This window comes from Acanthaster planci, linkage group LG09 (genome assembly GCF_054643075.1).
Source record: "Acanthaster planci isolate LZ-2023a linkage group LG09, COTS_SCS, whole genome shotgun sequence".
NCBI classification, from domain to species: domain Eukaryota; kingdom Metazoa; phylum Echinodermata; class Asteroidea; order Valvatida; family Acanthasteridae; genus Acanthaster; species Acanthaster planci.
In genome coordinates, this window is record NC_141785.1 from 14,293,840 (window position 1) to 14,309,327 (window position 15,488).

Sequence of the window (15,488 nt, forward strand, 5' to 3'; positions counted from 1 at the left end):
AAATGTTTGGTTTTTGAATTGTCTATGCAATATGAAACCAAGCACACCGCATTATGTGCAAAAAGAATAAGTAATTACAGAGGATACAACCACATTATATTTCACTACTAGCTGTTTATTTTGCTATTAAGAACTAATACATGTAGTTACAGAAAGTGTACAAGTCTTTCGGATCACACTTTACACCAGTGCATTTATCCACTAACTTTAAATTAATTTGATTTGATTTATTTCTGATGACCAACAACGGTTACCCGCCACTAAGTTACAGGCATCCATGAGAAATAGATAAAATCTCTGAATGAAATAATTTGCAAATAAATTGTACAAATAACCATAATCATTACAAAAATTAAAACACATCCTAAACTTAGAAAAGTCTTAAACACCAGTACGGGGCTGAAGAAGAGTGGGAAATGCATGAACAGAGGGGGGCGGGGGCAATAGAGAGGGAAGGAGGGAAAGGCAAAAGGATGAACAGCACATGTACATGGAACATGGGTGTGGGAACAAGGAATGGAGGCAAGGGGGACAAAACACAAGGGATAAATACTGGGGAGACCAGAGAAGGCAAAGATCAAAGGAAACAGTAGTCAAAGTTGAAGAGTGGAGATGTGAGGGCTAAAAAAGGGATTACAGGGATGGAAAAAAAAGCAGGAGTAATGGTATCACTCTAGAAAAGAATCATAGGGCTGGATAAACACAAAGTCTTAAAAAAAGTACTGTACATACAGTATGGTAACTCCAACATGCACATCACAGTTTCAGGAATGCCATACAGGTTGCAGAACTTACATATACATTACTACAATTTCATTACATAGACTTACAGAGGAACAGAACGTGACAACTACACGTCTCTTAGTTTTCTAATGTAAGATGTTCAGAGTTAGAGGAGTTAAATGCATTTCTAGTAGAATATCTCTGAATGGTTACATTACTTTTTTCTCACCTCTAGAAAATTCCACATGTCTAAAGATTGTTAGATGTAAGACAAAATTAATTAATTTTATCGAGAAGTTCCAGCTACATGCAGTGCTTTCCAACACAACAAATATAATGAAAAGGGGAAAGCAGGTTTGTGTGTGTACACATCAAAAGGATACATTCTATCATCAATAAAATTGAAATGCATTTCAATTCAGCATTTCTGCTTCTGCATTTCATCAAAATCCAGTCAGTTCACCTCCTTGCAATCCAATCCCCCCAATAAAAATTTGGTGAAATCCTGCCCATATAATTACTCTTCCCACACAAGATCACTGTTGATCCTGGCATTTTTATAAAATACAGGCAGTAGTTCCTAAACTGATTATTAACAGTACATACAAGTTCAGTTTCAAATGTAAGAATGAATCATCAGATCTGACAAAACATAAACACCTATAAAGCAAGACTGGAACAGATTGCTATGGAATCAATGTAAGCTGTTTTTGTCTGAAAATTCCAACGACCAAAGGAGGTTTCTTCCTATTCAAGCTCCGTCACAGCTGTTGGGAGGGAGATCTTATTAACAGATTATGAATCCATCATCCCATTGTACACATTGTTCCCGTTCTGCCAAATTTCACACATTACAGCCCCGCACACCGTTCATTCACTGCGCACCTGACCACAGTTTCATTTTCATAGCTGACATCCTGTTCATACTTCAGGCTGTTGCAAATCAATTAATGAACCTTTGTTGTAACAATTTTGAGTCGGTTTTTGAAGAAAATATCTGTCGGCAACAGATTGCGGATTTCGTTTTCGACACCGTTTTGGAGGTCGTATGGCAGCCCTATTGCAACAGCTGTTTAAGGATTTAAGACCCATAATTGCAAAACAGTACACAAAATCATTACAGGAAGTGTTTCAGAGTGTATTTGTCTTAATGACCCATTATGATGATGAAGGTACAATTATGATGGATGTACAGCCGAACATTAATCGTAGAAGAGGCAATCCAAAAACATGTAAACTAAATTACAATAATTATGTTAATTGTTGAAGGTGGCCATGCCGTGTCTGGGATGATTTTTAATGGGCAATTGGTTACAACGAGGGAAATGAGAGTATATATGACTGTTAATAAAATGAGAAAAGGGTTCAGTTTTACACTACACTGGAAACAATGCATCCCAAAAATAGATTTGTTACTACAGAATGGGGTCATTATCCGGTAAATTGTGACCTCCGTTGATCGAGCATTTTTTTTTTACTGCGACAGGGTGGATGTACATGTATGTGTAGGAGGCAAATATAATCAAACAGAAAGTCTTGGGCCAACACTAGGGATGGAATGACTGTTGAGTTGTTGTGCCCATGCAAAGATGTGGTTTGTGCATTTTGTATGAAAAATTACGCATGGGTACTCTGTACCTTACTCACGAGACCCATTGTGTTGGCAAAAAGAGATGATGCTTACTAACCAAGTGCCCCCCCCTTTCATTCATGCACAGAGTCCAGTCGGACTGGAGCCTCAGTCCTTTTGGCAAAATACAGTATAGAGGCTTTGCATGACTGGCATCTTGCCGGCCAATGCTTTTGATCCACAGTGTATGCACAAAGGAGGTTTCCTCGCAGAACAAAAGAACTGCCCTGCAAGATGGCTACGCAAGGCCTCTGTTGTGATACTGCTTGCCTTGCCATGAAAGGTTGTGTGTCTCAACACTGCTGCTCCAACTCAAAGTCCAAACTCAGTATATGCTTCGGTAACTATTGTGCTTGGTTAGTTATACAAATTATATTGCACAGTTGTTTCAGGGATGTAGAAAACAGAAGTATGAGCTTGCAGGTCAGACTCATGTGGTTTTCCCTTGAGGCTGTAAAACAAGAAAAGATACAAGTGTTACGAACAGGTGGGAAACATTGTGCGTATTATTATATGCAGAGAAAAATACAACAAACAGATAAAAGTAAATGACAGGATTATTCCAATGGTTTAACAAGGGACGGTACTGCATGCAAGTGCAGTTGGAATAAATTAGACTTATGGTCTGACCGTAGTTCATGCTTTGTGATGTATGCGATGTAGGGTTTTAAGCAGAATATAGGGGAGGGGTCTGACCTTGATATAGATGTGTGATGGCAACATGGTGGCTACAATGTCCTTGGTCATGGTAGGAGCTTGTGGGATAGTTAACTGGAGCTCGGGGAGCTGGACATAGCCGGCTATCAGTGGGTAGAGGTTGTAGGAGAGCGTCTGACTGGAGGAAGGAAGGATCCTGAAGAACACCTTGAAATGGAGCGAGAAGAGATGGGCTACCCTTAGGTTATGTACATGCAGGGTGGTAAAGCATTCAGGACAAACCAACACTGGAATGGGAGCCGATTCTAAGGTGTTCGCAAGTAAACTGAGGATTTTCATCCATTCTTTATTTTGTTATTCTTTTTTCTTTTCTTCCCTCTTAATTTTTTCCCAGAGGGCAGGGGAAAGCCCCCCCACTAGTGACACCCACTAATATGAAAGTCAATGTGATTCACATGTTCCATGGAAAAAAGGAATATTGCATCATGTTCAATTAAACAGGTTGATGGACAGGGATTAGCTACATGAAAGGATGGTCCATACTTTAAGTGAATGGATTACGGGGCAACATCGTCAACTGTGACAAATTTACTGAAAGTCCCTTAGGCTACAGAATTCATGCATTTCACAGCTTTGCATTATGTCTGTGGAACCTCTTACCACATGATTTAAGAGGAGTAAATTACCCCTTCCTTTTCACTCACCACCTAGATGCCCAACTCTTCAATCGGTTTCTCTCGTGCACATAATGACCTCTACATGGAATTCTAAATATTTAACTTTTCAATGGCTCCTTTGCATGACTACTATACTGTATGTCCAGATCATGCACAGTTTACAAATGCTTAGTATTAATGACTGTGAATGTCACTGCATTGCAACTTGCCAGTGTAAATGGCAACCATTTCTGCTCCATTCGATAACAATTGGCTACAATCAATTTCTCCTGCAAATGTTTTGCTTCAAATTCACACTAGACTGAAGCATAAACTAGTGCATAGGGATGAATAAAACACAGGTACTGTAATATGTTATAAAGCGTCTTTCCATCACCTACCAGTTTGTGTCCGGAGTACATGAATGCTTCACTAGCCTGCACGCTGGCTTCAATCGCCTGAACGACAGACGTCTGATTGGAAATGGTGAACTTGACCAACAGTGGTGACCGTACCACGCCAAATGCTGGTATATCTGTCTCGATGGACAGTGGCAGGGGCTGGATGCTGACCTCAGGAAGAGGCAGGATCGTCTTGACCGGAGGGAGGTTGTCATTGATGGAATCCCTGTCAGAAGACGGAAAAATCAAAGAATCAATACATAAGGCATTTTTTGCTCTCTGTGGGGTGAGTCTAGGGAGTGCTGAGTAGCACACTCGCAAGAGACAAGCAAGAAGACATCAAGGAACTAATACAATCAAAAACAATTATCAACCATGATTTGAAAAACTCTGATCAAAGTCACAATTTTCTGTAATAGTTGGACTAGAATAACCAAATGTTTTGGAGCTACATGTAGTTTTCGAGGTTGGTCATATATCACAATGGTAACCAACAGCCACACTTTAAATGTACAAGCTGGAAGCACAGACAAGGAATTCTAGCAGTTGTGGCAGTTAACTGCACTTTGACTGAAACTGTGTGGCCTTAAGAGTTACTGCAAAACGTTTTATTTAACTGTACACTTTGTGGAAAGAGTCGACGTAATCAGCTGAACACATACAATCCAGATACCTTTTCCATTCCAGCTCACAGCTTCCCAAGGCAATGAGTCCGCTATCAGGGTGGCTTGGGGCTTGCACACAGACACATTCGCTAGCATGCTCCTCGTTCTTCAGTACAACTGTGAAAAAAATAATGGAGTAATGACCTAACCATCTTGTCTGACACTGGCAACTGATGATGTTTTCGCTTCTCCAGCGGATCAATACAAATTGAACCATGGGCTTCTAAGGCTATGGTTATGCCTAACATCAGCACGTCTCCACATGTTTTCAATGAAGTGAAGACCTAGTCCTAGCTCTAGACAACAGATTTGGATGCAGCCATGAATTCTGTTACCACAAGCTATTTTATGATTACATGAAGAATCCAGGTAGGGTAACAACAGACCTCTGACTCAGAAATAATTTGAAGTAGAAAAACAACCCTTGGATTCTGCTTTTAAGACCCAACTTTATTAAATTTATTTGTAATCCTTTGCTACAAAATGAGAGTGGTCATGAAAAAAATTAAGTTTGAATGTAGGAGGAAAGTGTAAAATTTCACCTTAACATCAATGCCCAAAAGGAGTGGGGCAAATGATACATAAGAAGTTTATTCATGTGTGAACAACACTTTTTCTAAAGCAACAACCCCTTTTCATAACTGGAACGATGTCATTTCTTTCAACAGGCTTATCTATCATCTAGAGAGTTTGTCAACTGTGACACTGACAACTGATGGAACTCACCATTGCTGATTTGTGATTCTAGAGAGTCAGTCGGCCTTACTCCATCCTTCTACAAAAGCAACAAGAAATACGTGGGCAAATGGCATATGCTTTGATGTGACATTTGGATAGCACTCTATTATTAATCATGAGACCACACAACTGGCAACATTAATTTTCTACTGCTACGGATGATCAAACCGAGATTTGAAATATGAATGGTCTGAAAAGACCGCGGTAATTTCCTAATATTGTAAAAAAAGAAGTTTACATTCATCATTTGTGTCTCATGAAAACGTGCCTTGTAAATATGGATTAATTTTTAAGTTTCCTTCCAAGTTAATATCTATACAGTATTACCTGAGGATTTTATGAACATCTAGTTCAATACGAACTATTCAACATAAGCTGGACCCTACAGTCAGAGTCCGTCAAAATATCACGAAACTTGGTGTAGGATTTTATGGCTGGCTCGAGTTAATCCAAGAAATGGATCCAAATGTTGCTTATTTTCATATAAATCCAGCAAATATTGCAGCGTGAACTTCAGCATGCCAAACTACCCATGGTTATGTATTCGGTCACTGATGCAAAGCAATGAGTAATTAACACAAAAATTTAGAGAGCATGACTTGGATGTCATGTGTACGTACCACTGACACTTTTTATAAAGACAAGTGCAATTTTACTGCAATCCTTACCAATTTGAGGGTGGAGTTTGAAATGGCAACAGGCCAAGGGGAGGTACACCTGATGTCTGTCATGAGCAGAAAAGACCTCCCAGAATTCACATAGTCGATAGGCTTGAACTGTCGATAGATAAATACAATACATACACGTGTACAAGCCATCCATCATTGACTTTGCCTAAACAAAGTCAGTCAATTTACAAAACCAGTCATAACATGACCAAAGAAAAGCTTAAGCCCAAATACTTCCATTGACAGGGCCTAATTTTACGGCATCACTAAGCACACAACTTCCTACTACCAGAGATTTTGTGTACTTCATAAAGACTGTAAGCAGTAAGCGTGGCAAAAGACATGCTTACCTTGGAGGAAAACACTGCTGACAAAATAAGGGAAATCTGTACGTGTGCGCACTGCAAGCTCTACCACACTGAGCACTGGCATGACATCGTGCTTACAGTAAGCAAAATTTTCTGCTACAGTAAGCACGACTCTTCGGTTAACTGTTAAGCAGTGCCATGAAATGGGGGGGGGGCACTTAACAGATCTCAAAGCTCAGCCTATCCAAAGAACAGAAATCTCCCGTACAATGCTGTCCCCAGTAGGCCCAATTCACATCTGGGAGCTGCAGGTATTGGGTTCCAATCTGCGGGTTAATCCTATATTTCACTCAGTTAGGGTAATTGTGGATTCTTTTATCTACTAACTTTAAGGGAGGTGAGATGAATGGAGACATCAAAAGGTAGGATGCTCTGCAGGGAGACAGACTGCTCCTGGTAGCAGGTGCAGGATACTGGCTGCAGCCGGTCGCTGGAGGCTATCTTCACCTCCACATTGTACACAACGCGCACGCTGATGACACGGCTGCCCAGCTGGGTACAGCGCATGTATACCGTCTTCTCAACCTGAGTGGTAAAGAATTGAAGCATTTGACAGTAACACACTGAACGTGTAACAGAAACTTGTCTGTAGCAATCTATGTTAACAAAGTTTCCTTAAAGTGTAGCTGCAATGAATTTTTCTTAAACACACTTTTTCGTCAACGTTGTATTCATCTTTAAGATACAAAAACTCTTTTAGGCCAAACAAAAAATAAGTTGTGTTTCCTATTACACTGAAAAATAAATTAAGGCGGTTGGTTGGGTAAAACTTTTTTACCAAAGAGGCACAGGTAGTAAATCAGATTAATACTGTACATGTGCATGCCAATATAACATATCAGCACTGTGATTGAGTAGTAAAGCAGCTGGTTGTTGAAATACAAACACACAAGAGCCGTCCATTTCATTCCCAAAAAGAAAAATTAAAACAATACAATGTTCAGGACGATGTACACAAAATTGGGTTTGGGGCAAGGCACCATAAGTTTTATATTTTATTGATTTGGTGAATAAAAAGATATAGGTTCCGCATGATTTTCTAGGTTGGATCAGGTAACCGGAAACACAGCTATATTTTTTGTTTGGCCTTACCTTCCTACTTTCATTTCATTTATTTCATTTTTCGCGATCAACATTTCACGTAATACAATAACAAAGTGTACAAGAGAGAGAGAGAATACATAAGACAAACAAAAGACGAATAAACAGTATTTAACCAGCTCCCACAGGATTACTCAAAAGAAACATGGTTTTTTTCGAGGGGCTCTCCATCTGGTTAAAACAATAAGAACAATAATAAAAATAGATTGGTTAAATGTATGGAGAAATGCTCCTTTTAATACAATTAAAAGTAACACTGCTGTCTTGGACAAGTGAGGGCGATGTTGCTGTGAAGTTATCTACGGAAGACAGAGTTCAGTGCACAGGCTTTTCTGTTCAATTTATAAACCCAGAATTTCCTTACTGACATTTCTGAGAAAAGGATCGATGCTTGCTTATTGCTACGCACATATTTGAAGCAGCAAAGAAAAGCAAACCGAGTTCATCTCTACAAAAATCTACAAAACTGCAGGACTTTTGTAAGGGCAACCCAAAGTAATATTGAGGCTTCTTCCCTGGATGACATCACAGTTTTGCTCGTGAATATGGAAATATCATTAGCATAAAAATCAAACAGGCAGTAAAATACCCTTCAGGAGTCGAAACTGACTTCAATCTATGGGTGGGCTGCAGGGCCAGTGGGAAGTGCACTGCACTGGCCCTCATGAAAATTTGATGCCCTGGGTTGAGTACATGTAATGAAATTGATCAGACCCATCACATATGCCCATTTGCGACAGTCGAACTTCTCTACTAAAACAGCTGATTGGCCACCTTGGCGGGATTTAAATGCACTTTTTGAGGCCACCAAAAAATTGCTTTTGGTTACGTGACTGATCCTAAATTTTTGGCATGACTACAAAATTTATATTGGTAAGTTAGAAAAACAAATTAAAAAAATTGAATGAAAAAAAAGGGAAAAAATCCTGTGTTCACAAAAACACTTCTCAGCAATTTTTTCACATCTAAATGCATGTATTTTTTGTTTGCTTGCTTACATTTGCAACCTTTGGAAAGAAAGTTCCGTTATATTGACAAGTTCCTTTCGGATTTTGCTATCGCAGTGGTGAAAACACGCACACAATATTGTTCGATGCATGGAAGCAAGGCTTCACTGGTTCCCGCTGCGCTGCACCACTGCCAAAGAAGGCATAAAGGTAATGTGGCAACCAGTCCATGCATCCCGGTCAAAATAGCATTGTACAATTCACTATACACACACAACTCTACAGCTGTACATAAAAAAAATGTCACAGGAAGATTTCTACAAGATAATTCCCAGAATTTGATTTGTTGTCTATAGACCTATATCTATTTTTTGTTTTCATAAATTTAATTTGAGGTTACATTGCTTATACTTGACAATCAGCCCGATGCAGACTCAACACCACATAAACTGTAAAGGTTTCATTGGTGTCTGTGGGAAATAACGTTAAATTTGTTGGAAAATGATACCAGCCAACATATCAGTACTCAGGTCATTTGAAACGTGTATGAACAACTGTGCAACGTGCTACGTGTGTGCCACACGAGCCTGGCGCATTATAGCAGGTAATTAGGCCGTGCAGACAGTGGAATTATACTGTGAACTCGAAAGTGCTGCGCCAGCGATTTGAGACACAAGTCATAAAGTGTGGCGAAAGTTTTAAATATGTTGCAATGTTCCTCAAATGAACATTGTCCCACTGGGCAGTCATTTTTGGAGAATGCAGTGGCCTGATTAATTTTCAGTGGCCCCGGGCCAGTGGACCACTGTTAAATTTGAACCCTGCCCTTTGAAATTGTGAAACAAAAACTGAAAATAAGGTTAACTGAGACACAAACATGCATTTAAAGGTTTGTATTAAAACAAACTGATTAAAGCGACCCGCATGGTTTTCCAGCAGGGCCTACTTTCATATAGCTTATAAGTTTCTTAAATACTGCTTACTTAATATTCTTGTTAAGCAAATATCAACAGGGGACCAGCACATGTAACCGATCACTTCTAGGCCAATCAATAAATTAGGCAGCCCCACAAAACAGGAGCCAGACAAACACCAAGTCACAAGTTAGTAATTAGCCCACAACAGGACAAATCAGTGAGAAAAACATCAAAATAGTTTTGAACTAAGTGAAAATACAGTAGATCTCAATGAGTTGATAAAAGTTGTACACATGAATGTTCCCTAATTTGTAAAAACAACCTTGAAATATGAAAAGCTATTGTACTGTTTTTTTTAATAAAATTCCTCTGAAATGATGCTGACGTCTACTCATACATAATCTAAGCGTTTTTGAACTCATTGTTTCCTCACATAAATTCCGCAGTACCTTATTGGATTGCTTCATGGTCCCAAGCGCAATGTTCTTAATCCTTCCAGGACAAGTCGTCTTCAGGAAAGCGTCTGGGTCCAAGCTGATTTCAGCTGGTGGTACAAACACACCATAAGCACAATCAGTTGGGGAGATCTGGTGATTCAAATTCTCATACCAGACTGGTATTGTTCACTTTTGAGATCTCCACACAGCACCCAAACAGCTAAACATTGCAAATTTTATTAAAATAGTTGCAATAATGGCAACTTGAACTATTTGTTGAGAGGATGAACTTACTAGTTCAAACTCGCAAATGTATTTAAGCTGGCTATCTCTACCTACAAAGTACTTTTCTCAGAGCATTCCTGGGTCCATCAAAATCCAATGGTGAAGTAATCCTATGGCACTTTCTTTGTTGACTGTGCTGACCAAATCCCATTTGAAACAATGGGAACCCATTAAAATGCTGCAAAACAAGATGTTGCCTTTGGGCAAAATCTTAATAGGTTGGGGTAGATAACCTCATTTTTGTAATATTTCACCTCTACTGTCAGTTTTATCCCAAATGACTTACTACTCTTCTCCAAACTTGCATCCTGTCCTTCTTGCAATCCGACGGACATTCTGGTTGAGCAAACAACAGTTGAGCAAACTTCTTTGAAATAAACACTTGGGACATACAGGACCTAGTCACTTTCCCTTCATCTGCCTATACTCCACCAACTCATCTGTTCTTCATTATTTGACAAGCCAGAATACGTTGCTTTTTAAGCAGGTGTACAAAGGGTTGATTTTGTAGTTGAGACCATCACGGGGCAATCACATGACAATTAAAAGTAAAAGGGAGAATAATGACAAAGGAATACTTTTGTTGCAGGCCATTTGAATAGTTTGTGACTCGAATTCAGACTGTATGTCATGTGTCGGCCTTGTGATGGTCTTGTATGGTCCTGTAACAGTCTTCAGAAGCCTTAATTGTAACAATGCTAATGATGTAAGCGGTCATTAGTACAAGCATCTGTATGCACTAGGCAATGTTAACTCAACAGTGTATCAACATACATAAACCAATATATGAGATGAAACTTGAACAGTACAGTAATGAATTCTTTTTTTGGGGGGGCAGGGAAAACTTGTCAATTGCCCACAAATGGTTGATTAAATGTCATGTCATTAAAATACACAACCCTCTTTGTGATCAAAGCGATCTTGGATGGCCAATAACATCTAAGTCCATGTGAAGTAGCCACAATGGCTGGCTAGTGGCTTCCATAGGCAGACATGCTAGACCTAGCCATAGCCAAATAGGTTGGACTCAGACGTTCACAGCATTTCAAAATCTTTTCCTGGTCCCATCTCATAGACAGGCTTGCAGAACATGCCACCAAGCTGGCTGACTGAAAACCAGCCGGGACCAGTCACTACTAACACACATTGCAACATTTTGGCTGGTAACCCATCTGTGCTGGACAACGTCTCTCTTTGCTAAGCAAACATATATGTGCTTACGCCCCTCCACAAATTGGACACTGAATTTAAGTGGCATAGTCTTTTAACCCCCATGATTACATACGTAGGCTGTGTGATGGCTTCTTCTTCGTTGTTGGTTATCGCCACCTTCATGCAGTAGTACTCGTTGACAAGACAGGGAGGCTGATGATCCAGCTCAATGTGAACGCGTGCAGGCCGTGGATGCACACTGTTGAGAACAAATTGCTAGATGTAAACAAGGACTTCAATTGCTAGAACAGGGGTTGAGATCATACAAAATGCTTTTTAATACTGATCAGAATTTTCATACAGCTTCAATGACTTGTTATGTACCACAGCTTACACAATTTTTATGAAAATTTAACCACTAAATGAGAAAGAGATAAGCATCTCCACCTTCAGACTACGATCAATTAGCAGGTATATACCACACATACACTGTATAAGAGTCGGCTGACAGCTTGAGACAACAGTCTTGTCTCATTACTGACTTACTGCTTCAACTTCATGGCAAATGGGACTAGACAACACAGGGCACTCCTTAGTCAGTTATTCACTTGAAGTGGACTTCAGCAAATGCAAAGATACTGTTTGTCCATGATCATATAGCATAATTTTGGGGTTTGGTGCAATATTGCTTCTGAAGTAAAACTGCAGGAAATGTTTGATTCCGCCAGAAGGTTTGATTACCTGGTAGTCTGCTCAATGTTAATCCTCTCCCACACTAGCTGGTCTGGCTTAGGTGGACCTCGTGTATAAGTCACCACCTCATGAATATTCATGAGTGAGGCTGCATCAGCCCCACCTCCCTGCCAGTAGAGAACAGCACATCTTGCATTGGCCTCATCACCGAGGGAGAGGCAGATGGAGGAAATCTATAAAGTGGAATGAAGAATACTAAGTGTTGCAAGGGCCGGCTCAATTTTGCATTTCTTGTGAGAAAAAAACACTATATGTAGTCTCTTAACTTTGCAAAGTGCATGCTCAATACATCATGAGCTTAGGGCTCTGTGTATCACAATCCACAGAAAGTCCATTCAAATACAAACAAGCAAGGAAAAAGGCTTGGGAGGCACCGTCTCCAAAACTCTCGTCGAACAAGCTCAAACTCTGTAGGTAAAATTCTCAGTACCACACTTTTTTCATTGTACCCGAATGAGTACTCATTGGCCACAACTTTAAAATTTCAGGAGCACAGTAACATTTGTTGTAGCGCAATGTCTGTGTCCCTCACTTGTGTTGTACATACCGCAGACAACTTCTGAAGATGAACAGATCCCACTGTTGAAAAAACTGAGTTTACAAGTTCTCCTCAGAACCAAACTTCTCCAAGAGGAGACATACCATTACCGTTTTCAAAAAGGAACAGGCACATCAGATATTGCTTTTTTGCATTTTTCCCATCTGTTAATCTGAACATGAAATCAAACATTAGCCCTGAATTTGGGTCCTATATACTATAAATAACAGATATTACCTCCAGTTTTCGACCCACATCCTCAGGCAAGACAGCAAACTTGAACTTATGTTGCTTGACCTTGCCTGGCATGAGATACAGGTTGCCATGGGACTCCAAATCAGCTGTTGGGGCCAAGCCCTCGACATAGGACAGAGGTTGTCCATCAGTGATGATGCATTAGGCATTGTAAGCCTGGTTACTCAACTACATGGCCAGTTTGGAGAATTGAATGGAGAACTGGCAAGAGGGCCTGGGCACAAAGCAGATAGAAAAATGATGACGGTGTTAAAACTAAACTGCTATGTACATGTACATACTGTGGAAGACCAGTTTTGACAAGAGTGTAGCTTTTTGCTTTGAAAAGGAAGCAAAGTGAGACCAGCAACCATGGTGTGATGGAATTTGGCAGACTTGATGTGGGTCTTTGTTGGATAAGAACCACAATGGGTGTTGACAGGTTAGGGCCAATGCAAATAATGTTCAACCACGTCATCTTTGACATCCACAATGTCACCACTCTCCAAACGTCCATTTTTTTCCAAAACCACCTACATGACAATAGGGGTGTGCATTTATGGGTATTTTCGGAACCGGGTACTCGTTTGATGTCTATACCGGGTACTCTTAAAATAGAAAGAACACATTAACCACTTGCTACTGGGGAGCCTGGTTTCGGACACGTATTCTTTATATGCACAGCCAGGGTGTCCGAAATCAAAAAAAAAAAGGAACTCGGCCTTGCAACAAAAGACCAGGCTGCTGGGAATTACCAACATTTTTCACTGTCAATAGCAGAAATAATCTAGCATTTTTTTGAAACAGTATACCACTGTTTGTGGCATTTAGTGCGAGCTGATTACCACCGCAGCAATAAGCCACACAGCACTGCTGCAAGCTAATTTGGCCCCTATTGAAAAACGTCCGCAGTGCACTGTGCCAGGTTTGGGAACAAAAGAAAATTACGTAACACCGCACAATCTGGGCTTTTTTACAAGGTGGCAGGCCTGGCTGAAATACTCGGGCATCAATAGATGCTGTCTGTCGGTTTAGAGCAGAAACCAGACGGTCATTCGTGTGGGTGTAAGTGTCCAGTAAATGAAGATATGCATATTAAAGAATTTTGAAAACAGAAAAAAAAGGAAAAATACTCCAGCCCAGCAGAATCAACATTTATGAATGCCCCCGGCTCGAAGTGGTTAACAAACAGCATTGCACACAATCCTGGCAGATCATGTGCCTGAAACAGGGCTCTTTTTTCGAACATCAATGGCGCAGCCACCTCAGAAGACGAAATTCCTTCGGTCTGGTGTTCAGAGGTTTGGTATTACAAGGGGTGGAGTGAGTAACAAAACTAGCTCTATTGATCTCTAAACCACAGTTGTAAATGTTGGGCAGGGTTTTTAGAAGCATGGAGATTGTTCAGCAATTCAGCCCTTCACAATTAAAGTTCACAGAGAATTTATACGAGGATTTTTTCAATTTTTTTTACAGGTACCCCACCCAAAAAAGGGAAACCAGGCTTTGATATCGATGGGCGGGTACCCAGGTGTACATCACAATAATGACCTTGAAGAAAAAACTTAACAATTTTGGATCTTCTAATTTTAATACGGATTGCATATATAACCCATGGGGTCAGAAATAAGTGAAGCACATGGGTCTTTCAAAGTTTTAAGAGTTGCATTCAAAGTATTAAAATGTACCTCAGACAAACTTCTAAGCTGACCAGCTCATCAGCAGCGAAACGAGGGCTAGTAAAACGAGCCTTGCATTCGACGAAGGGTACCAGATTACGCATTTCCACTCGAAATGCCTTGGGGGTGCTCTGCGGACTACACATTGTCTTCCAGAGGTGGCGTGCTTGCTCCACGGCATCTGGTGCACAGCCTGGCTCAGGCTCTGGTGAATTGTTCTGAAGGGTGGGGAACGAGTTGATTTCACACACCTCCAAACTTTCAAAATCTTGCTGCCTTTTTAAATAGGAGCTGAGCAATAAAGCTAATTCCCAAAACATATTTTAGAAAGCAAACGCTATCGCGTAATCAGGTTCCACAACTTCCACTTCATCAAGTGATATGAAATTTAACTTCATGGCAATTCCATGCCAAACTGGAAATTTACCACACTGTCACTAGCCTCAGCCTAGTTTGACCAAAAATGATAGGGTAAATAAAATGTAACGGTGCTACCTGTTACACTATATTGGTATTATTTGTGTTCGGAATTATCCTCTATGAAGATAACTGATTCAAAGGATTATTACAAAACCATCTCTTTGACATACATCTGCATAAGCAATACTTATAATATTAAATCGTGGCAATTTGTAAACTACCATTCCAGTTTACAACTTGAACTTTTCAAGACAAAAACTTAAAGTCTTACTGAAAGAACTCGAATCAGGTTCATCTGGACCCTTGTCCTCTCCTCTGGACTACTCTGGGAATCTGGTTTACAATCTTCAGTTAAGGCTTCCCCTATAAAATTCTTTTGGCAATCATGGACACTTTTACTTAAAGCTCTAACTGCTAGTGTGAAGAATCCCTTTAAATGAACAACGTAAAAAAGTCACTATAAATTTGTGCTGTCAATTACATGTACATCTTGGAAATGAACTTGTCATCGAAAGATAT

General features: G+C 40.0%; 1 protein-coding gene across 1 annotated transcript in view; it reads right to left on the reverse strand.

Annotated features, from left to right (window-relative positions):
- Positions 1-94: 94 nt before the first annotated feature.
- Positions 95-15,488, reverse strand: part of trappc11 (trafficking protein particle complex 11) — a 35,323-nt gene continuing 19,929 nt past the window's right edge. Inside the window, 14 exon segments of the mRNA XM_022248178.2 lie at positions 95-2,804; positions 3,050-3,217; positions 4,068-4,293; positions 4,741-4,849; positions 5,459-5,507; positions 6,139-6,246; positions 6,834-7,031; positions 9,921-10,015; positions 10,480-10,529; positions 11,479-11,604; positions 12,087-12,271; positions 12,874-13,105; positions 14,559-14,767; positions 15,241-15,302. Of these exon segments, the coding sequence (XP_022103870.2) occupies positions 2,784-2,804; positions 3,050-3,217; positions 4,068-4,293; positions 4,741-4,849; positions 5,459-5,507; positions 6,139-6,246; positions 6,834-7,031; positions 9,921-10,015; positions 10,480-10,529; positions 11,479-11,604; positions 12,087-12,271; positions 12,874-13,105; positions 14,559-14,767; positions 15,241-15,302 (1,838 nt within the window). The 3' untranslated portion in view covers positions 95-2,783.